General features: G+C 37.8%; 2 protein-coding genes across 2 annotated transcripts; both read left to right on the forward strand.

Annotated features, from left to right (window-relative positions):
• The first annotated feature begins 521 nt into the window (after positions 1-521).
• Positions 522-3250, forward strand: LOC117378389 (ictacalcin-like). Its single transcript, XM_033974977.2, has 3 exons — positions 522-614; positions 2361-2507; positions 2948-3250. Exons 2-3 carry the CDS (start codon positions 2370-2372, stop codon positions 3089-3091), a joined length of 282 nt encoding a protein of 93 aa, XP_033830868.1. The 5' UTR covers positions 522-614; positions 2361-2369; the 3' UTR covers positions 3092-3250.
• A 1626-nt stretch (positions 3251-4876) lies between these two features.
• On the forward strand, positions 4877-22855 carry snx27a (sorting nexin 27a). The gene is made up of 13 exons (XM_033974974.2): positions 4877-5292; positions 9806-10031; positions 10343-10535; positions 11139-11203; positions 11709-11813; positions 11921-11999; positions 12615-12778; positions 14546-14635; positions 15804-15953; positions 16647-16775; positions 17344-17403; positions 17539-17587; positions 18309-22855. The coding sequence occupies exons 1-13, from the start codon at positions 5006-5008 to the stop codon at positions 18377-18379; spliced, it is 1668 nt and encodes a 555-aa protein (XP_033830865.1). The 5' UTR covers positions 4877-5005; the 3' UTR covers positions 18380-22855.
• Positions 22856-24567: the final 1712 nt, after the last annotated feature.

Consider the following 24567-nt stretch of genomic DNA (forward strand, 5'->3'; position numbering starts at 1 on the left):
TATTCACAAAAAGTGCAAATAAACCTCTGACTCTGTAACAAACATGTTTAAAGCCTCTACATGACCACAGATGACTGACTGGCTTTAATTATACTGTGGCTAAACCAGGGAGGAACCAAACTTGCCCAACGCTGCATACTTTAAACACAAGCTATCATTTACTATCATTTAATATGCCCCCATTCTTTACACTGTACTGTATTGTTTTAGAAGTAGTACTGATATAACTTTACTGATTGATAATAAGTTATTTGTTCAAACTTGGAAAAATGTTTTGTTTTGGCATTTTTGGACTTGCATAACATTTTTTGTGTTTTTACTTTAGACCCCTTCTATCCTTTGCATGCAAATCTTACCACTTTGGAGTCGCATGAATAGTCACTACGGGTTTGTTGACGTCTATTACCAAAGCAACAATATAGTGATTCTTCAACTAAATCAAAAAAGACATGAAAACAGTAGTGTCACTGAGAAAGAAAGAGGAGGAGAGGAGAAGAGGAGGAGAGGAGGGAGGGAGCTGGGTGTGGCGAAGTATATAACATCTTCTGCATCTTCTGCTGCCATCACTACAGCCCAACCAGAACTCCCGTCAGCACACCCAAAACCCAACCAAGGTGAGTAGATGCAACAAGTAGTTTTTACAGTAAAGTATATTTTCTGGGTAAAGTTTTCATGCAAAGTTTGAGCCATGCAAAAGAAATCAACTTTAACTTTATTTGTGCAAGGTAAGGTGGAGAAGTAGTTGCGGTACGGAAAGTAGTATTTTCAATGTGCAAAGTAAGAAACATACATTGCAATACTCTTTATTAAGTTTAAGAGTTAAGGTTAGGGCATAATATTTTCAGGTTTTTGAGTTATAATTGGTAAAAGTTGAAAATGCAATTGATCTCCTAGCAAATATCTGTTAGTAAGACATTTGAACAAGTATGCAAAAGTCTTAAATATGGTTTATTTTAGAGAGGATTTTTATGTAGGCCTAATTGTTATTAATCATTAATCATTTTTACTTCTTAGGCATTGTTTAATACAAAATGTAAGTCTACGTTACCAAGGTAAAGTGCATTGTATCAGTGATTTTGCCTATCTGTCGGATATGTTTACTGCTAATGTTTCCTCAGAGCTGCCCCCAAGAGAGGTCCCCCTGCTCAGCCTGAACCTACTCCCTCGGGTCTAACAGTGTGCATGGAAAAAAAAAAAAAAAAAAACATTTAAAGAAATACAAGCCCTGGCATTACTTTGGGAACAATAGTTTCATGCTGTGACCTGTGTTTTAGCTGATGTCACTGAAGGCAGATGCAAAGGTTGCTATAGTGATGCATTGTGTCATGTATGTTAGAGACAGGGGTAAGAGACTCTAGGTCCTGGTGGAAATGAGTCTACTTGTGTGCCATGTGTAGCAGCCCTGACAAAACTGGCAGAGCTGCTACACATTGCTCCTTGACTCTGCAGCTGTAGTGTTAAGTAATACAGCTTTTATTATGTTATGCAACAGTGAAGTAATATTCATACAAAGATTGAATTACAGAAAAAATATATATACACTGGTCCTTGACAAAACATAACTCAAGCTTCTGAAGTAAATTACTACACTTATTTGTTAAATTATCATACAAATTATGACTAAAATACATTAATAAACTATAATAATGATAAAATGTGAGTAAAATAAGTGAAAAAGTCCAAAGTTTTCAGAGTGATACAAATCTACCACTAGTTACCATAGCAATTAACAATTTAAAACTACATATTATAACAGGAATGGGCAAAAATCCTCAAAATGCCAACCATAAACAGGAAGTTGAAACGGAAATGAAGCAAAGTGTATCCCACAGTAAAATTCTTAAGTTAAGATTTGGGCCCAGATATGAGTGTCTGAAGTAGCTGACTCATAGTTTACAGAAATGCCCACTCTTTCCTCTCAAATAACTCAGATTTCCGACGCCCCTTGAACCACTCCCTGCAGTCTGGCCTAAATGATCCCCTTTGTTAACTTTACCAAATTTAACCACAACACCACATGATCCGAATGTTGTCTTCGTGACTGCCTCTAGATGGCGCCATAGCAGCGTTGAGAGGTCAGGGCTCAGCTTTACTGCGGAAAAAACAGAGAATAGAATAAAAGCCAGGCTTGTCCTACATACAAACTGATTCATGTCTTGCTTTCATCCGCTTTCATCCGATTACAAATATAAAATAAAGAGTTAAATAAACGTATTGACCAAAATAGAATGAATTTGGTTTTATAATGTTATATATTCAGTTCCCAATGTGCCAAGTGAGCCTCATGCAACTTTTCTTAACTAGAATAAACATTATGGCCTGATCGCCAACAATGGTTTATATATTTATTTGTTTTCCAGACTCCTATCATGTCTGACGTCCAGCAGGCCATGGCTCTCCTTATTGGCGCCTTCCATAAATATTCAGGCAAAGAAGGAGACAAGTACACCCTGAGCAAGGCTGAGCTCAAGGAGTTGCTGCAGAACGAGTTTGGAGATTCACTCGGTGTAAGTCTCCCAAAAACTTGTACAGTGTATAAGACAGTATGATATATGTCACTTTTCTGGAGGAGGGTTTGTCTCCTGCTTGTCTCCATAGAGATGCTATTGCTTTGTCTGAAATATACTTCACACCATTGAATTTATCTTTCACCAGGACACAAGCAGGTGGCACCAATAGGCTAAATCAAGACCCAAATTTGAGATTATCAGGGGTCCCTGGGGTTTCTGTTCTATAACATCTCTATTAACAATTTTGGTTATAAGGCAGGTGGTTCCAAAAAAGAACATATGATAAATGTTGCATGGACATGTTTAATGCTATACTGTGGAACAATTCAGACAAAGCAGTGAAATCTGTGTGGAGGATTAAATTATGTTGATTCAATTAAGTTGTGCTTTGTGAGTAAATAAAGTTATATAGTTGTGTTCAACATTTTCCCTCATAGAAAGCCAGTGATAAGGCCGCAATGGACAACATCTTTAGGGACCTGGATGCTAATAAAGACAACAGCGTGGACTTCAGGGAGTTCTGTAACCTGGTGGTGTGCCTCACTGAAATGTGCCATGAATACTTCATCAAGAAGAAGTGAGAGCCAGCGCCATCTCCTGGCCAGTGCATATATACCCATGTTAACAATGGTGCTTGAGAGGGAAGACATAGCATAAGGTTAAACATGGAGACTGATAATATACATTGTGAATATACTTAATTTGACTGAAATACAAAGATTAATAAAATGATGTACCATCATGTGTTGAGTGCTTTGTCTTAGTGAAACGTAGGCTACTCTTCAGTGTGTGTTTGAAGATTAGTACAAGCCTAATCAAAAAAGGTCTCAAAAAGGAGTCATCTGGAATTGGTTTGAGGAAGACAGCTCATCTTTCTCTTAAGAACAGAGGCATTGTCAACTGAATGTTTATTTTATAGTTTTTGAAGGATCAACCCTGGCTAATAGAAACAATATGCCGATACTAACTACTTTATTTACATGCACCATATTTTAATCTATTAGTTTCCATCCAAGGATAAGCAGAAAAAACGATGTCTTGAGTAATTGTAAATTTAAAATAGTTAGTTTGCAAGCTTAACCCAATTTTTTATTAATAAGGTCCACTGGTACTAGTATACATTTGTCTTATTGTCATGTATACTGGCCAGGTCTACAGATTTTATCTTAAAGGACTTCAGTAAAATAGATAAAGTCTAAAAATACCAAGTTACACATCCATAACCTTTCCTCTTCCACAACACAGCCCTAAATTTACAAGAATCTTTTAAATGCTAACTGCACCTGACTTGACAGAGATTGTGACATAAGTTATAACTTTAGTAGTACTTTATTTCACTAAAAGTAGGCCTACATTGTAATTTTAAATGTTTGCTTACATCTTACAGGTGTAAATAGCTCCTCTACATCTTAACTGACAAGCTAACTCATCTTATAGCTCTAAAATGTTATGGTTTTAAACAGTAAGTGCACGTGTCTGTCACTGGGTCATTATGTAACAAGAGGTGATGATTTACCTGGCTGGAGTGCTGACAACTTTCAGACTTTCATTCCAACGAGTACTGATTTTAGAGATTTCTTGGGTGAGGCCTCTTTATGTTAAATGATAAATAGTGTCTCTAATGCACCTTACGTTTTCTATCTGGAAGAAGCACAAAAGATAACGTCACTCAAATCACAATCGTATCAGTGGTTGGTATGTGCAGTCATAAGGCAGCAGTCAGAAAAATGGGAGGAAATTGGGGCGTGGGGTGAGTAAAAAGAATGTGAGGCTGACAGAGACAGAAATTAAAACAATTACAATCATGTGGCCAGTGAAATTAATGTGTCTCCAGGGAGCAGAGGTGTGTCAGATCTGAAGTAGTGGCTCAGAAGATTATAAATAGACACAGCCAAAACAAGAGCAGAAATTAATGTACCTTAATTAGTTTAAATGCCAATGTATAACAGCAGGTAAGACCTATCTAGTAATTGTAATTAGAAAACATAACTTGTCTCAGTTTGGGTGAGCTCTTGGGTGTGATCATCATGCTTAAGAATAGCTGTAACTTCACACAGGCAGTCTATTTAATATAAAGGCTATTTGTAAAACACTTATTTAAAAAATAGGTAAGATGATATGAAGAAACGTTTTTTACGGCAAACTGCACAATCTACACACTACAATGAACGACAGAGTCATGCACTGCTTGTATTAGATAACAATAGACTAGTAGACTGATAACACTTCTCTCTCACGTCAGATCAGGTTCATCCTAAATTCACAGGAGCCCGCTGGGGCCGGGGGCTGGGGCCATGTGCTGGGGCCAGCCTGAGTCCTCCGGGACCGCCCCGGAGCCCACGTGACCGGGCCGTGTCCCGTGACGCACAGAAGGGCGGACCGTCAACAACAGCGGTCTGTGCGTCTGTGCGCGCGGCGCAGGGACACAGCGAGTGTTGTTTTGAATTTACTAGAAGACACCGACCGACCGGAGGGGGGTAGGGCTCTTGGATAAGATGGCGGATGAAGGCGATGAAACTCGGCCAGCTTTTCCCTCAGCACCCCGAAACGGCCCGGTGGTCGGCTCCTCGGCGACTACGGTAACCTCCGGTCCTCGGGTGGTGAGGATCGTCAAGTCCGAGTCCGGTTATGGGTTCAATGTGCGCGGCCAGGTCAGCGAAGGCGGCCAGCTCCGGAGCATTAACGGAGAGTTGTATGCACCTCTGCAGCATGTGAGCGCTGTGCTGCCCGGAGGAGCTGCGGACCGTGCCGGGATAGCGAAAGGAGACCGCATCTTGGAGGTGTAAGTAGGCTCCTCCACACACACATTAGCCTGGACATTAGCAGGAGGTGCTAGCTCCTCTTCAGCGCTACACTGGGTGAATTTCAAGCATGTACTGTCCTGTTGACTGAATGCAGTATAAACGGTACACGGGGTCATGGCATTTGAGTTACAGCGTGGTTTGGGTTTATGTATGTGTTGTAAAGGATGGCTGTACCTAAAGTAAAGGCTATACCAGGCTAATGCTAATTAGGGAAAGGGAAAGCTATCCGCCTTACATAAGTTGGATAACAGGCTGTGCATGTTGATTAGCTCTGGCGTTAGCCTTTAGCTGCTCAGGTGAAGCACATCTCCAGAGCCCAGTTTGCGCAGTGACTGCTTCAGGATGGATAAAACATCACCACATCCGTGTTTACATCGCTGTATGTTCGGGTCCTGTGGCTTCTGTGTTAGCTACAGCCAGAGCTGTCATCTTCAGCATCCTCATCATGTGTCCCACTTTAGCAGACTGTCCAGTGTGTGATGTTTGCATGATGTTTGCATGATGTTTGCATGGTGTTTGCATGGTGTTTGCAAGGGGCTGTAGATGTTGCCTCGTGTTGTACTCATCCTTTTTATATGGTACACCACGCACCTGTGATTTTGTTCAGTCACCATAAAGACACAAGGAGCACAGGGACCATTCCTACATAGATTTTATAAATATATCGTTATGTGAGCAGGCAGGTGCTGAATTGACACAAAAATAGGGCTGTGCTTTTGCTGTGGTCATGCAGGTGTCTCTAATGCAACTGTTATATGCGCTATAGCTGTATATTTTCAGTATTACAAAAAAGGTTTAATTCACACAGGCCAAATGATATGGTATATTGGAGAATAGAAACCTAGAAGAGGGAACAGTCTTATTGCCACTTGCTGAAGCATCAAAAAGTTTCACTCAACCTGCATTTTCAGCTCCACTGCTAATCTTGTACTTTGGTCATATGACAGAAAAGGTTGTAATCATGTGACATTGCAACCCGCTCTGCTATTTAAGAAAAGATCATTAACTAAGGATAAGAATATGGAGGGCAAAATGTAAAATCAGATGTTTGAAGGACTGTATATTTTGACATTTATAGAAAAATAATTATATCTTAAGTATACAAATCAGTAGTAAGTGATGCCCATTTTCCCAAAGCCTATGTTTACAATGTTAACTAGAGGTTGTGAAGTCCCTATTTTTCAAAGTTCATAGTAGGTCACAGTTCTTAGAAAAAAAACAAACAATATTTACACGGATAGGGAATGCTCGTACAAACATAGCAGAACTAAAAGAGAGCACTCCATTGTGAATGTAGTGTGATGGGCCATTAACTGCCTATTGTGCTGACTAGTATTCAACATATTTTTGTGTCACTGGTTTGTATTTGTTGTTGACACATAATAATTGGGGACAAGGTCTTGGTCAGTCATCCAGGACTCAACCAGGCAGAGCGACATGACAAAAAATGATTTCACACTTGTATTGATCAATATAGATTTTGTAATTTAGTTTTACTAGACAGACTTTGAAATGAATCACTGCCATTTAACACAAAAAATGAAATGGTCTTAACTCATTTTTACATTACTACAGGAGCAAGCTGATCATTGATGATTAGAAATGATTCAGTCGCGATATCAATTAAAATTCAATTAATTGCACTGCTCTACAACCAGGACTCCATCCAGGAGCAGGTACCAGCATAGCCTGTGGTAAAAACTAGAGATAGGTCTTAAATATCCAGCAGAGGCCAATATTTTGTTTGGGCCAACATGCTTCATAAATAATATGAATAAAGCTAAACACCCTAGAGCAGTGTTTTTCAACCACTGTGCCGTGGCACACTAGTGTGCCGTGAGATATTGTCTGGTGTGCCGTAGGAAATTATCCAATTACACCTAACTGGTCTAAAAAATATCAGGTTTCACACTGAGTGAGTAGAAATATTTTATTTTATTATAAAATGCTTTATTTGTGTGTTTATTTGATTCCTGTTCAAAATAATCTGATGAGAATTACTTTATATTGTAAATATAGGATGCAGAGTTTCATTTTTTTAACATTTTCTGCTTGTGGTGTGCCTCGTGATTTTTTCAATGAAAAAAATGTGCCTTGGCTCAAAAAAGGTTGAAATACACTGCCCTAGAGTATCTGTATTGGCATTGGTCAATAAAATACCCATATCTGTTGATCTCTAGTAAAAAACTTAAGCCCAACTTTGAAACGCATTTGTCCTTACTGTGAGTGGGCTTGCATCGCCACAAACCTGACTTGTACTTTGCCTGGAAGAGGTTTTCCACCTGTTTGTTGCTATGGAAATTTTGTTCCTTTTGCTATAATATTCATCATGGCGTAAAACTTGTCTATCTCCACAGAGAGCTTTCAAACGTTTCGTATGCTTTTAACTTTCTATTTCCATGGAATTATGCAGGTGAAATGCCACCTTGAGAAAGTTGCAGTGTGCGTTAAAATAAATTGCCAATTTAAATTAGATTAAATCAGGAATAAAAACACCAACCCTCCAGACTACCATATGAAGAATCCTTTATAACACCAACGGTCTGTGTACCCCATCTTGAGAAACTAAACTTGAGGCTTTGTAACTATATAACACAAAGGCACTGGCGTGTGCGGTCCTCTCCTGCTGCTGTCCCGCTGTCTCTCACAGGAGATTAACAGTGACACCTGATGCTGGAGCCATCTGGCCTCATCCAAGTGAAGACAGGAGCATCAAAGGCCTGGACACATTAAAGGAGCAGCTCTGGTTTAGCTCTCCTTTAATTCTTATCATCAATAATCAAAGTGTGAAGAAGAAATACAAGTTTACTTTTCTTTGAGCGGGTCACCTGTCCAAATGTACCCACATATTCTACATCTTCCCCTTTTGTGTGGGTCTTTAGGATGGGTTCTCTGGTCCTGGTTTGATCCTACAGTTTCAGTTCCTAGACTTTGTTTTGAAACTGTGCAATTAGTCGAGTTTTAATCGAGATTCAGTCATTCATTTCTAAACATCAATGATCAGCTTGGGTCTTTTTAAATGTGAGGTCTACATATGGTTTAGAGCAGAGTTCAGACTTTGGAGGAAGATGTTTGCCATTTTGGTGTTAAATTAAAAGTATTCTTTGTTTTCTGTTTCTGTACAGGAAATTCATATTGAATGTGATTTGTATTTATTTTTTAAACAAAGACAAAGAAAATCAGCATGATTGTTCAATATGAGAAAAAAATAGTGATTATCTTTTTGTCATATCGCCCAGTCCTTCTTTGCTTGCTCGGCTCTAGTTCAGGTTTAGTCACAGGTTAGTCCCAGTTTTTATGTGTTGTCTGTGTAACTCTTCAGCTGTAGCTTCTGTCTTTCTGTGTTATTCCCTGTTCAGGAGTTTTAGTGTCATATTCACTTTTGAAATATCTGTTCATTTTTTCCACACTTGATCACGACTCTCTGACTTTCCCTCAAAACATCTTTTAAACTGTTCCTTTCTAATCTTGTGTATTCTCATCACTCCCGTAGAACCTGACTTCTGCTTTGCCTCCTGCCCTAGACTCTTAAATTATGCAAACTAATTGACCTCATTAAATTTGTGGACATAATGTTATTTCTGTATTGGTGCATTCGCCATTGATACACAAAGTAGGGACGCACTGATACAATACTGATATTTGATATCGGTGCAGATATATAAGAAATATTTGGTGGATTGGATATCTGCTTCCATGATATCGGTTTAGCCGATTTCCCATTTTGGTCTGAAAAGTTGTGTAATAAGATGATTTACTGGCCAATATTAGTCCAAACTGTCTCATAATATTAAACTTGTATTTTTACAAAGCTGTTTTGTAGTTACTTTAAATGATGAATAACAGTTTGGGGGATTTTTCTACCATAAGCTGTTTGTGTTTGAAGGAAAGAAATTCTATTTCCAGTGTCTGTCCTATTATCTGTTGACACCGGGTATCACAGATACTTTAAGCCAAAGTACTGACATTAGTATCAGAACGAAAAAAGGTGGATCGGTGCACCCTAACAAAAAGTAAATGTTGCTATACACTAGAGTTCATTTTTAAGGTGATCCAGTTTTTAGTATCTTTTTATAGATAGTAGAGTCCTGTTTGTTTAGTGTGTAAACTTAACTAAGTTCTAGTTTTTCCCTGGAATTGACTAATTACCGTAATTGTCCACGCGAATCCAATTTTTTTTCATTGGATTTACTGAATTTATTTAAGTCTTGTTTAGGACAGTTTGCTTCCTCATTGGGGTGATTAGTTGTTTTGGCTTGTATTTCTTCAATTTCAAATACTTCATCCAGACCTAATTTATTGTTGGAAAACCAAATCTTTTACAAGGTGCTTCTGGTCTGAGTTGCAAACCACTGCTCTATCTATTGTGTTTTTGTGATTTGTAAAGCACAGCCTTTGTTGTTTTGTTATATAAAAATCTTGGCTTGGTTCGATCTCATGACCATCAATCATCTTCAGCGACCTAATCTTTCATTTCCTCTTGTCCCACAGAAATGGTGTGAGTGTGGAGGGGGCCACACATAAGCAGGTGGTGGACCTGATCCGAGCGGGGGAGAAGGAGTTGGTTCTGGTGGTGCTGTCCGTCCCCCCACAGGAGGCTGAGGGGCTGGAGGGGGGTGAGGACATCCAGCCTAATTATGACTACAGTGACAAACAGGCTGTGCCCATCTCCATCCCCACATATAAACATGTGGAGCAGCACGCCGAGAGGTTTGTGGTGAGTCGACCTTTCAGGGTATAAATTTAATTATTTTGTCATATTCATACTTTTAAGTTTCCTTTTATAGTCACCATTTTGTTTTGAGTTGTTAATTACTATGGCATCAGCTCTAGTAAATTAAAGTAAAATAGTGGTAGTAGTAGTAGTAGTAGTAAAGTAACTTTTTACAATATTTTTCTTATTAGAAGAAGACAAAGTTTCCTTGTTACAAATGAATGGTTTTAAAATGGCATTTCTGTACCCTGTGTTGTGGCTATAGTGACATGAGTGCTGGAGATATTTGATCTGATATGGTTTCATGTGTGTAGGTGTACAACGTGTACATGTCGGGCAGACAGCTGTGCTCAAAGAGATACCGCGAGTTTGCCATTCTGCACCAAAACCTCAAGAGGGAATTCTCCAACTTTAACTTCCCCAAACTCCCTGGAAAATGGCCCTTCTCCCTGTCCGAACAGCAGCTGGACGCCCGACGCAGAGGCCTGGAGGAGTACCTAGAGAGAGGTGCGACATATATGGATATTGTTTGGATTAGTGGTGGTAATATTGATGAAAATGAATAACTCTAATGCATGGCAATTTATGTGTATTATTTTTAATATTTTTTTAGTGATTTATCTCCCACCTCTAGTCTAGGGATTTGAAAAAGGTGCAATGGTTCAAAATGATTACACATTATGAAATGATTTGGATATCCACCAAGTTGTCATTATGGTGTCAAAACCATGGCAAGTTTATAAATTTCTATTTCAGCTTAATTTATTTCACTGTAGCATAACAGTTGAGTTTCTCTTGCATTTTTGAAATAAAAAAATCGACAAAAAATTTCCAAATCGATTTAAAGACATTAGAACAGCATAATGTGTTTTCCAGCAGCAGAATATATGCTTAGGAACCAGTGTTTAGAAACAAGACTGCATTTCTAAGAAGAACAAGTATAATTGATTTAGTGTGGCTGCTTGTAGCTGGTATATCTAAATTAGGCACAGTCATTGAATTGCTATATGGGACATTTCTCCTTGTTGTGGACAGAATGTAGCTTGTATATGGCATTTACCTGTCCTTCTCTAATGTGGTTTATTCTGACCTTCATCTCTCTGTGTCCAGTGTGCTCTGTGCGGGTAATTGGGGAGAGTGACATCATGCAAGAGTTCCTGTCTGAATCAGATGAGGTTTGTCATCCTTTGGCCACAGAAATGTCAATAAGTGTAGCAGTGTATTGCTCCTCAAATGCCCTTCTTCTTTTGATTGATAGTCCTGAAAAGGTGAAAGTTACTCAAGTGGAAGCAGTGCAGTGAAGAAATAAATAGTAGATGCACTCTTGAGTTTGTGTTGCTTTCTAAGTCTTATCTGATTTAGTGCAACTGTCTGGAAGCTGTGTATATTTTTAACTGCATGTGGCTATAATGATTTCAACCCTTTGGTATACTGAATGATTGCAAATTATTCTACTATTTTATAAGTATTTTTATTTTGCCTTTTAACCAGAAATATATCCTTTCAAGAAAGCTCTGACTAATAGTATCACAACTCATAGACAAGAAAAAAATGGGAAATTGTGTGTGGTTGCATTTTAGATAAGTGATTGTAGAGATCTAATGTTGTGTTATTAATTTAGAATCATCAAATTTCTAGAATGATATAAATGGTTCTTTTTTGTTTTATTTTTTTTTGCAGAACTACAATGGCGTGACAGATGTAGAGCTGCGGATAGCACTTCCCGACAAGACGACCATTTCAGTGCGAGTCCGAAAGAACAGCACAACAGACCAGGTGTATCAGGTGAGCTAACATGACCAAACTTAACAAAACCTCTCTTTACTGTTTAGACACTTTATGTTTTTACAACCTAATAATGTCTCTAACTCCCTGTTTTGCCTTTGCTGTAGGCATTAGTGTTGAAGGTCGGCATGGACAGTATTATGGCAAGCTACTTTGCCCTTTTTGAAGTCATCAACCACTCTTTTGGTAAGAACTGTTTGGGATATTTTAATTGAATAGCCCCAGGATAGTGACTACTACTACAGTCTAGTTCAATCTAATTGGATACTTCCTACTTGGATTTTTGGGTAAATGGCCTATGGGTATGGTTAAAAAACAATAGTGGATAATTAAGTAATAAGTTAAATCTGTATTTGTTTAGACATGGCTCCACACAAAAACGAAAACACACAAAGAGATATAGAAATGGTTCTATAAAATCTCCTACTTCTAACTTTATGGAAAGCTAAAGACCAGATTCATGAAATGTAATGTATATGGCAAGTAAATATCTTTCCAAAATAACAGGAGGAAAAACAATTGGTCAAACAATACATTAAATTAATTTTACAGCCTGAGCCTCCCTGTCCAAAAAAAAGTCAAAATGTCAATGGAATCTCACATTCATCATGTAAAAGTTCCTTTGTCCAGATATTTTAAGCATTTGTTTACAATAACTGTGATGGAAAATAAAGACTTAACTACTCATTTTAAAAGCACTGAATAGAATTAACCTAATTTCCACAGACGATTGGCTAATTTTAATTCATAGTAAATTTGCCTCAGAATTCATTTGTGTCTTTGTTTTGACTTTTGTTCCAGTTCGTAAATTGGCCCCTAACGAGTTCCCTCACAAGCTGTATGTTCAGAACTACACGTCGGCAGTCCCGGGGACCTGCTTGGCACTGCGTAAATGGTTGTTTAGTTTCCAGGAGGAGGAGCTGCTGCGGGACAACCCTCTGGCTCTGCACTACTGCTTCCACCAGGTAATCGCTTCTCTCTGTCTGTGCATAGGCCTGTGGGAACAAGAGAACAACATTTAAATGTGCACTTTGTAACTTTTCTGATGGAGGGGCTGTCACTTGCTTGTCTCCATGGAGATGTGATTGTTGGTCTGAAATGTTTGACAATATGGCATTAAACGTATAAATAGCCACAGTGTCCCAAGACCACCAGGCCAAGTTACAGATCAGATATGTGACAACCCCATTCACAGTAAAAATGCATGATTTTTTATGTTTAGCAATAAAAACACCTGTAACTGAATAAATGGAAGATGGATTAATGCCATGCTCTGGAACATTTCAGGCAAAGCAGTAACATCTCTTTGAAGAAAAGCAGGTGGTGGACCCCATGCAGTGAAGTTACCTTGTGCACTTTTAATTCTTCAGCAAAATGTACTTCCAAAAAAGCTATACATTTTGCACATGGTTTTCTTCCCGTCAAACACGTTTATTCTGTATGCAGACTGAACAGCTGTTTACTTTTGCTCTTTGCTAACACGTAAGAGCAATTTCAACATAGCCAAAAAGCATTAGATATATTGGTCATTTTGCAACCTGTCTGAATGTTAACTCAGCCCACTTCACAATAACATTTAAAGTATCTAATCCTATATAGCCACATGTGATTTACCATATTATGTACTTAAATGCTGTTCTGGCTACTACAGTATTTCTTTGCTGTTTGTGTAACTGTCTGCCATGTTTTGACAACTCACAAATGGTTTTTACTCAGAATTATGTCCTTCTCTCATGGCTATCTAGAATTTATTCTCCTAAACACACTGTCCATCCATACCAAATTGTAAATGACATATATTTAATTAAAATACTTAGAAACTTAGAAATAGCTATTGCCTTAGGCCATAGTCTTGACAAATGAACTGTAGTTACCTGAAGCATTCGAGGCATTTGAACTTGCATAGTTTTCTATTTAAGCAACAGCATGGCACATATCACTGCGTATTATCAGCCTCCTGACTCAACAAAACTATTCAGAAAACACTGAAGTCTATCAATTGTAAGAAACTGCAAGAAAGAAAAGATTGGTTCACATGGCTAGAATTCAGAAAGCTAATCTTAATTTGAGTAGTTTATTTAACTATCAAGATTGCTCTTACATTTTTAATAGGTTCTCTTGTCTTGCTCGTTTATTAGCCAACGGTGTAAAAATTAACTTGCCGGACCTTGAGAGATGGTGCATTATGTAACTTTTCTGGGGAGTGCATTGTTTCCTTGTTTCCATAAAGATGTTATTTCTTTGCCAGCTCCACATTATGACATTAAAAGTATCTTGCATTTATTTTATTATGGGTGTTTTAATAAAATGCTGAAAAAATACATTAAATACCTTACTGTGTGTGTATGTATCTGACCTGTCACTGTGCCTGGTGCCGCCACCTTCTTGTTTAATGCCATACTGTGGAACATTCAAGGCAAAGAAATAGACAGACAAGACAGACAAGCTGACGATGGGCCCTCCCCCAAAAAGTTACATGGTATACCTAGCGTCTTCTAATACTAAACAATCACAGTACCTTTCAGGAATGTTCTGAAATAAGTACATTTTTCTAGGTCTTATAAGCTGTTAAATACAACTGGGTCAAAACTACTCAAATCCAGATTCATATCCTGAATTAGTCATTGTAACCCATGCTATATATTCCTTTTTTGCAATGGCATTTTTTTCTTTTGTTTACATTTGAGGACATGATAAATGGTGTTTTGCTCTCTTCCTGTGTGCGTCTTCAGGCACTGGACGATGTGAAGAAGGGATTCATAAAAACAGAGGACAAATCCTACCAGCTGCAGAAACTGGCAGAGCAGCGCAAGATGGCCACGGTCAGTCCCACAAGCTCCTCTTTGTTCGGGCCGGGAGACTGGTTCTGAATATACTTTATGCTAACCCTAAGCCGAGCCATCTCCCAAAATCTACAGGAGAATCGGGCTCCTTATAATAAAGCCTTTGTTTGAGAAGTGAGAAAAGCTTCTAGAAATCAGTAGGAGGTGATAAAAGAGCAAGTTATTTAGAGTGATTATAGTTTATTGCTTTGTAAACACTACTTAAGAATGACTACACCAGTGCACCCCGCCCTAATTGACTAGAAGAAATGCCTCTATAAATGTTTATCTCTACAGTTAAGTAGTAGTTGCTGACTTTGCATATTTACAATTAACCATTACAGTTTAAACCTGATTGTTCTTAAGGGTGCTATTATTTGTGTCATATTAACACTGTTGCTGTGCTATTACTGAATAGTTATTGCTTGAGTGGGTGTGGACAAGGGAGGGCATCTGGGATAAAACCTCTGCCTACAATTTACAAAAGAAATCATGTTTGTAATGTAACACTTCTCTATTTATTGTACTGGTTGAGGTTCCTCTTCACTTTTCTGTATTTTATGTGACATTCGAGTGTAGAAACACATAATTTAGCTGCATCCCATCCATTCGTAATAATAATAATACATTTTATTTATATTGCGCTTTCAATTTTAAAGAGATCTCAAAAATATCCAGCTTTGCATCAGGTAGATTCATGGTTAAAACATTTACACAAGTACAGACATAACAAATTTAACTTTAGCCTCACAGCGTAATTGCTTAGAAAATATTCAAGGTTTTCAGGAAAATACAAAAATAAACTGCATGTAAGTTATATGACTGGGTCAGTTTGTGTTTTCTGGGCTGTAAAAATCTTTCTTACTGACTGAGAATGGAGCCAGTGACACCTACAGATGCAGCAGAGTCTGGAGAGTAGTAAGGGACTGAAAACTGAAAAAATGACCCAGGCAATTATGCTACGAGGCCGGCGATAAGAAGTATTAATAAAAAGTTCAAATAGGCATTCTTCTAACAGCAAAGCCTCATTTTTCACTGTAGCATAGTCAGGTGTATATATTTGTCTAAACTAGATTATACCATATGATTTACAAACAGCAGATTTATAGTACCCATGCGTACATACTAGTACATCTATTCAGTACATGACTTTCTCTCTCCCCCTCAGTACTTGAGTCTGTTGCGGTCGTGCGAGGGCTACAATGAAGTGGTTTTCCCGCACTGCTCTTGTGACTCTCGGAGAAAAGGTCACGTGATCACAGCCATCAGCATCAACCACTTCAAACTGCACGCATGCACCGAGGACGGCACGCTCGAGGTGACGCTTCAAACGTTTATCCTAGTCATGGGTTCCAGAGGGATGAGAAATTAAAATTATTGTCGTAGCGATAAAAAATAACAAAATATTATATCTTTTGAATGGGGAAAAGTCCTCAAAACGTTGCATATAACACAAATCTGTAACCATAAATACCCCTAGGTTGTCAGAAATAACACATTTTGAATTGCGATATATGGCTGCAGAAAAAAACTGTAAATAATCCTCTTTTCTATGTATTGATGAAGATTGTTTGCTATTTAATGCAAAACAGCTTATTTTCCTACTTTTATTAAACAATTATTAATTTATGAATAAACAAGATGGCTTTTAATTAGTGGTGTTAAAATTTTTGTCTAATTTATTCCTCCAAAGTCTGAACTCGGCTCTAAACTATATGGTTTTACTGAGGATTGGCTATGGACTGCTTTGATTAAAAAGCTCCAAGCCAATCCTCGAATATTTGAGACAATTGGAGTTTCATTTGATTAGAATCTGACTAATTGCACACCTGACCACTTAATGCCCTTGACACCACAACACTTAAGTATTTCGAAAAGGATAAGGACAAAAATATGAAAACACAACTACGTACCATTAAATATTGAGCTAAAAACTATTCATGGAATTAGTCGATAATTCCTGTGACAGCCCTATAAATGACTTGTTTAATGTTCTGTTTCTCCTGTTCAGAACCAGGTGATAGCTTTTGAGTGGAGCGAGATGCAGCGCTGGGACACAGACGAGGAGGGCATGGCGTTTTGTTTCGAGTATGCAAGAGGAGAGAAGAAGCCAAGATGGGTCAAAATATTCACTCCATATGTAAGTATCCACACCTTGTACCAGTTTTCAATATATCTAGGTCTTACAAGCAGGCTTACCTTCTAATTAATATGAATGCAAAATAAATCAAAATGTCAAGCTCTTTTGTTAGAAAAGCCAACTGAAAGTATAATAGTAGTGACACGGATTTAGTACAGGCTTTTTCCAAGTGTTTTCCAAGTAAAATATTATCAGTTATAGCTTGTTTGTTATTACGGTCACTTTTAGGTAATCAAAATAGTTGGGAACAATGGCCTTCTAAAGCTGACTAACACTTGCCGTGTTGTGTCTGTGACTAAATAAAAATGAGAATATATATACGATTTATGAAAAAAATAGATTCGTTTCTAAATTTGTCATATTTTGGTTTAAACAGGTTAAATTGTATGTTTTAAAAATCCAATCAGATAAATTATTTGACAGATAGACTAATGGTATCATCTACTCTTTTCACTGGAATTTGGCCTGTTTTACAAAAAAGACACTATCTATCAAACATATCTTGTTCCAGCAGCAGTGATAGTGTTATATTGCCCAACTAACAGAGCTGTTTTTCCTCCTGTCCCAGTTCAACTACATGCATGAATGCTTCGAGCGGGTCTTTTGTGAGCTCAAGTGGAGGAAGCAGGTACGGGCCACTCCTTTCCTCTTTGTATCTGAAGTGCCTGACGCTGAGCCAAGTTTAATAATAACCTGTTTTTAACTCGGCTGCTAAAGATCCAAATATCTGTAACTGTTTGTTTAACCTTCTGCTTCGCTCCAGGTCGAGGAGGAGGCTTCGGACAAAGACAACAAGAACTGCAGCAACAATGGTAAAGAGAGTCTCATTGCATAATACTGGCATGTGTTATATAATAGAGCTCCACAATGTCATTTGTCACAATAGCCCAAACTAAAAAATCGTGTGTTTTAGGCATATTACTTTTTTTAATGGACACCACTTTTGAGGACTTTTCACCACAAGATGATATAGGGAAGATGGAATAGATTATTTTTTACTATGGCAATGCTTTGACATTTCTTGAAACCTGTGGAAAGGCAGTTTCTCTCTTTTCATTGACTTTTGATTTATTGATGAAAGTGTAACTTCTAACTTAATTTCGATACTAAGGAAGAGGAAAAAGGAAAAATACTAATCTATTCTAGATTTAGACTTTTAGAGTAATATGTACCATTTTGTTATATAATTGAGCATCTAATTTTGATACTAGTTTCAGCATTGATTAGTATCTGGGTATCAAAGGGACAGTAGACAAAAATGAGCTCAAATCAGCACATTTTACATTGATGTGCATTGTCCCTCTTCAAATTAATAGATATAATTGTGTGACAATCCTGTAAGAAACCCAAAAGGAACATGTACCTAAATTTAAATTAATCTTTCATCGTATTAAAACATTTTGGATATTGCCATAGCGATTGTTGCCATTAGAAACCGATGTCTGTGTTGTGTCTGTGTTGTTAATTGGCATTCTCACAGTGACACGAGAGCCAATAAAGTTGGTCAGTGATGGATGACTTTTGTGTTTGCAGAGTATCTTCCACCATTGGAGACACAGCAGAAGGGATGGCGCCACCTAGGGGGTGAGATTGCAACATCCTAAAACCTTCCATCTGCCCCCATCTTCTTCTCCAACTAGAAACTGGTCCACTAGCATCGTCACCTCCACCCAAGCGAGAGCGCCATCTACAGACATCGCATGGAGACAAGAGTGCGCTGGTCCCATGCCGAGGCAAAACAAACAAAAGTGACCGATTTGGGAAATAAAAAAATTATAAATGCAAACTAAAAATTCCTGGGATTCTCGAAAGCGGCCCGGACAAGCAGAAGTGAAGGGACATGGACTGGAGCCAACCTTCATATCATTCACTAGATCTGTCACTAGATCTCCATAAGTGTCTCTTGTTTTCCTCAACGCCCCTTTAGAGTGGGTGGGGCAGTAGCAGGATGCCCCTCAGCTCAAATAGAGGACTTCAAAGGCAATTGTAGGCGGCTGACATCTTGGTCGGGATCGGTACAGCCCATTTTTCAACGCCTGTCCGATAGACTAGAAGAAAGAAGTCTTTTTTGACCGAGATCGGACGACACTGATGCTGGACATTGACAAAATGTTTTCTACATGGCATCAGATTGAAAAAGATATATTTGGGTGTTTTCTGAAAATAGCAGGATAGAAGACTAAGCATTCAAAACTGCTATTACTAATCTTATTTTCACTGTATTTTGTTTTGCTACAGTATGTCACATTCAGGCAGTCAGCCATGTTGTCAGTATAGTTCCCCTTTAAGTGTTTTCTTCTGCTAATTGTCAGTGACTCTCAAGCTTGTTGAAAACTGAAGCGTCCCAGATTATATATAAAGAGGCTGACTGACAATTTGAACTAAGCTGTGTTTTTCTAAGCAAGCAGCAGAGGGCAGCAGAGCATAAGGACGTCTAGGGGGATCGTTTGAGCCGTTAAGTCCTTATTTAAAAGGGGATCCCTAGGGTGCAGTAAGCCAGCCTCCTGTACGTTAACGACACCAGGGGTATAGGTGTGCGCGACCAAGCAAAGAGATGGTGCCACTAGCATAGAGAGTTATGCAGGCAACTGTCTACTTCTCAGTTCAGTATTATGTAGTTATATATGTATGTCTAGTCAGTTTTAACACTGGTATTCTTTCCTTTAATTTGAGGAGCATTTCATATTTGTTACATAAAGATGATGCTATAATCTATTTATCTTATGTCTTTGGTGTGTAGAACGCACTGTTATTTTTTTGGAGACTGTAATCGCTGATCGGAATATTAATGCATTCAATCCTCACTGATGCAATAGGTTTGTTTATGCCGCTAAGGGCTATAATTATTACTGACTACTTCGGCTTCTTCCTGGCAAACAACAACCAAAAACTGCACAGAAAGAGATATACAACAACACGCACGGTTCAACTTTATTCTTATGTCCACTCCAGTTTTGCTTCAGTAGTAGTTTTAATGCATGATTTGCTTGCTGACCTGTTAGTATGTGTTGGGGGATAGTGTGTGTGTCATTTTGTGTTGATAAGATTGTAGGCTCTGATTGGACTGGGTCTGCATTGAATTGTGAGCCCACAAAGGAAGATGAGATTACCAAGTGTGAAGACGGCATGCAGATTGAGACAAATGAGAGGCGCCCCATATTGTCCATGTCATTCAAATTCACATGCTTTTCATAGCGTACCGCAGCTGTCATAACCAGCAATAATGTCTTTAGTCGGTTAGTTGGCTCTAAACAGAATGTTGGAAATTTGAGTGTTTTGGAGGGTATTTTTGACATTACCTCCTCATTATTCTCCCCAGATTTATTTTGACATGTATTTTATTATAGCTCAGCCCACATACCAGATCTGTGTTTGATAACTGACGTTTTTAGCCATTTTCTTGGCTCTAAAGAGGGGTACTTAGCCGCTGTTGTCAAAAGTTGAGGCATATAGCAGGAATTTGAGCTGAAAATGCTTTTCTTGAGGCTGCGTGGTCAGTGTGACAGGCAAAGTAATGTTCGCCTTCGTGCAAGATGACATCTCAATTGTACTTACTCAGCCATGATGCATTTATTCCATTGTAAAAGAAAAGGGTGATGGAGGTGCAGTCAGGCCTAAGCCTTTCCATCTATAACTATTGCTAACAGTCTCCAGGTTCTATCGTCGTGGCAATAGTGGTTGTTGCCGTGGCAGCAGCGAACCCAAGAACGGCAGCATCACTGTCTTTTTTTTTTACAGTGTCATGATGTCAAAAAATCCCAATTGGAGGATAGGTGCAGGTGAAGCACTATTTTTAAAAGGAAAGACAAAAACTTATGCCTTTACAATAGCACTGAGGAAAACTGCAAGAAATGTTGTAAAGAATTGTAACACTAATATATTCAATTTAAAATATAATCAATTGCACAGCTACTTTTGACCAATTTGACAAGAGATTTCCCAAATACTAAACCAGATATCCGTTAATGGTTAGGTCTACAGAATATTTTTTGATGACGACTACATTATATTCACCCCGTTTTGAAGCCACAACTTTTAAATATTGTTTTATATTTTAGTTTTTATAATTTGTGTGGAAGGAGAAGGCATTAGTTAAACTGAGTTTTTCATGTCAAAAATCCTCTATGGCATTAAAATGTTAAAATTAAAATACTGGAAGCTATCGTGTTGTTTATGGTTAACAGCAGTTTTTACCATAGACTTGGGGCTTCCATTTTTTTCTATGGGCCATTGTTATGACGTCAAACCAGCTCCCCTTTCACTCTGTACTCGAGGCAGTGTTTTTAATGTTCGTCTTCTCTGTGGCTTGTGATGCTGATATGAAAATGCTTTGTGAAAAAAAAATCTTGCGGTTTAATTTTTTGGTTTTGGTTTGTAATGGGGCTGCACAGTATTTAAAAACATGCAAAAATCATGTTTGGTATTTAATAGTGGCCGATATTTTGAGATGCTACTTTGAAAATTGACATAGGGAGTTGAATTAAAGTAGAGATAAATTAATATATTGTAATATTCTTTATATAGCTTTACCACTTGAAAGATGTTGGCACAAAGTCTTGGTATTGCATTACATTGTATTTAATTGCAAGCCCAAATAGGAACATTATTTAAATATTTTCAAATGGAAATGGTTCATATACTATGCAGCCCTCGTCACAGTGTGTTGAGTTGTTTGATAAAGTCAGTAATCAGTATTTTGGGAGTGGACACAAAAACATTGATCTGAATGTGAACGAGTCCTTATCTTTTAATAGTCGACCCGTGATTGGTATTTTAATATGTTCTGTTAGTCTGCTGTGTTTTGTACCGCTGGACGTTTTTCATTATGTATCTTAGTGGACAAAATATTCAAAAAGGTACATGGGTACATCATGGTTATCACAAAATATCGAAATGTATTTTGCGTAAGCCTCTTGAAAAATGTTTGTCACCATGACGACCTCCGCTGAACCTCATCAAAGTGTCGCTGTTGCTATAGTAATATGCTCCGACTTATGATTTTGGTCTTGTGTAAGGATTTCACTAAATGGCCATTACATTATGTGACCAGTGATTAAATGAATTGCAAAGATGACCGTGTGAAAAAAGGTTGAAACTAAAATGACGATTCATTATAAAATTTTTGCAATAAGCAAAAATTTGAGTATATTGTCTTTAATAAGAAAACTATTCAAAAGTAGTTAAATGATCTGCTTAAAAATAATAATAATAATAATGTATTCTTAAGTTATATTTTGAGGGTGACACTTACCTTTAAGACAGACAACACATTTTGGCACATTTCTCCTTGATTGTAAAAGTACTATTTGATTATTATTTGTGAAAAATATTGAGAAATTCATTTTTGCCCAACTTTTTTACCCAAATTTAAGGAATTTGGTAGACAAATTGTGATGACGAGACAGCTGGGCCATTCTGCAGTGGTCCGTATCTATCCAAACTGGTCCACTAGAAGAGCAATGGTAAATATGTGTTACTTAAGCAAGTGGTCGTAATGTTATGGCTGGTTGGTGTATTGACTGTTTTCTATGACTTTTCTGGAGACTTTGTGTAACTTTTGAAAACACAGATTGCTGACCTCTGACCTTCAGCAGACCTAACATGACGGGTGGATGTACGTGCAGTTTAACTCAAGTGTTAGCATTTCTGTGTCTTTTGCTTTGACACTATTATTTCCAACTAGACTTTGATTGATTAAATGCATTGTTTGTCTGCAGCATAACATGTAAATAGTTGTTTAAAAAAGTTAAGAGAGTATCCTTTCTGACAAAAAATGCACTCTTGTTTCTCCAAGACTTTTATTTATTTAAGCAGAAATTATGACATTTGGGGAAATTCTAGTGTAAAAATGCTAGCAGCACTGTTGATCTTTCAATTTTATGCATTAGGTTTGGTTGGTCTAACTTCACAAAGTCACGTACTAAAGGTAATGTTAACAACTGATGCAGGCCACAAAATGAGAGTTTTATATCTAAAACACAATGAAGGTTTACTAACCAATGTAAGAAAAAAGGTTTCAAATGTTGTGTAGAGTAATAAATTGTAACAATATTTTAAATAAAGTTATATATATTGGGAAATGTCTTTTGTTTTGTTATTTATCTGTGCTCTTAAGTTAGAAAATTGATGGATGTCGAGAAGGAAAAGAGTTAAAAAACAGTCAGACCCTCATTAAGGCTTTGGTCCTATCTCACAATGTAAAATTTGAGTACAGAGGCATCTTATAGGTAAACACTTCATCCCTGAACCTTATAATGTGGGGTTGCCCAACAAATTCAACTACATTTTTTTGTTTTGTTTTTTTTTTTGTTCCTGTACTGCCCCCTAGCCTATAGACTTGAAATGTACATATATATTTAATTTTTTGCCATTTATTATGAAATTATTTTGATTCATAGGGTGTTCTGGACATCGAATAGCAAACCAAATTAATTAATCTATTCTTTAATTTGGAAATGTATATTGAAGTTTGCTATAAACACAACAAACCAATTAACGTTAGCAGTGAAATTGTGGTCTGATCAAAAACATGTTTTCCAAATCCAGTTGCGTAGTTAAAGAACACTTTAATTGATGTGAGAGAACAGGGTGCAGACGAGAGGATCAGGCAGAGACAGATTTGCTGGAGATGTCTGCAGCTTCTCTTGAGCGTATGTGTAACCAAAGCTTAAGTCTCCACCATCTCCTATAGTATATGTGCTGTTTATTTGTGGCTCTCTCTGTTGGGACTCCACACTGTCACGACCGGCTCTTTAAAAAGACATAAGGCAGACTCCATCACTCAGAAGGGACCAATTATCTCCTCAAAGTTAACCACGCCTCAGTAAGCTCCTAATGTCCCGGAAATTAACAAACTTCTACAGCTCCATTCAAAAGAGAAAAGTTTTCCCCAAGATGGTGGGTTGACTCTGGAGCAAAGAATACGCAGTGTGCTGATTCACATAAGCACAATGACCTGGAAATCAATCAGTGTGACATTTACCGGGGTTGGTTTTGTTTCTTTTGTGGCAGGAGTAAAGGTATTTTTAGAAGTAATATTGTTGACGTCTAGTAGCACAAATCTAGCAGTAGTTCAGTACATTACTACTTACTTCATGCATTTATGTAGCTAAGAGCTCTAAAAGTCTTCTGGCAGTGCGTAATGCTGTAACGTATTTAACCTATTTCATTTTGGGCTTTTAAAAGTGTTTTCGTTGCATTTTTCATTCCTTCACTCCACAGCTGGCCCGATGGAACTCTCCACCAATTACTGTTGGGACGTTCGGCTCTTTTATGGGATCCTAATCTTTCGGATCTGTTCATTTTGAAGAGTCGTTCAAAAGACTGGCTCTTTTCCCATTTATTTATATGACAGAAGCCAATGGGAGAACTCATTTTATCAGCAAACTAATCATAGAATAGGACTAAAATCTGTTTAAAATGGTTCAAACAGAGAGTGGGAGTGTGTAATGTTTCAGATCAAACAATAATACAATAATAATAGATAAAAGACCAACTGTTATTATGTTTTTTCTGCACACAAAGCTGTCACTCACTTGCCTCCTCTGCTTCTGTGTTGATTCTTGTGTTGATTCTGCATAAATCAGGATAAAAATGCATCAAAATTAGAAAGAAAGAGAGACGGTTCTTGTAAAAATTGCTTTACATATCATTTGAATGTTGCATATAAGAGTTGAAACTCATGCATATCCATCAAACCACTGCAAGCAAAAAACTTTGGAGTCCATTTTTCCACCCCTCTTAGAGTCTGGGCTGAAATCTCGATATTTCTACATTCAAAGTGCGTCCTCGT

Source organism: Periophthalmus magnuspinnatus, chromosome 11, assembly GCF_009829125.3.
Source record: "Periophthalmus magnuspinnatus isolate fPerMag1 chromosome 11, fPerMag1.2.pri, whole genome shotgun sequence".
Lineage (NCBI taxonomy): Eukaryota > Metazoa > Chordata > Actinopteri > Gobiiformes > Gobiidae > Periophthalmus > Periophthalmus magnuspinnatus.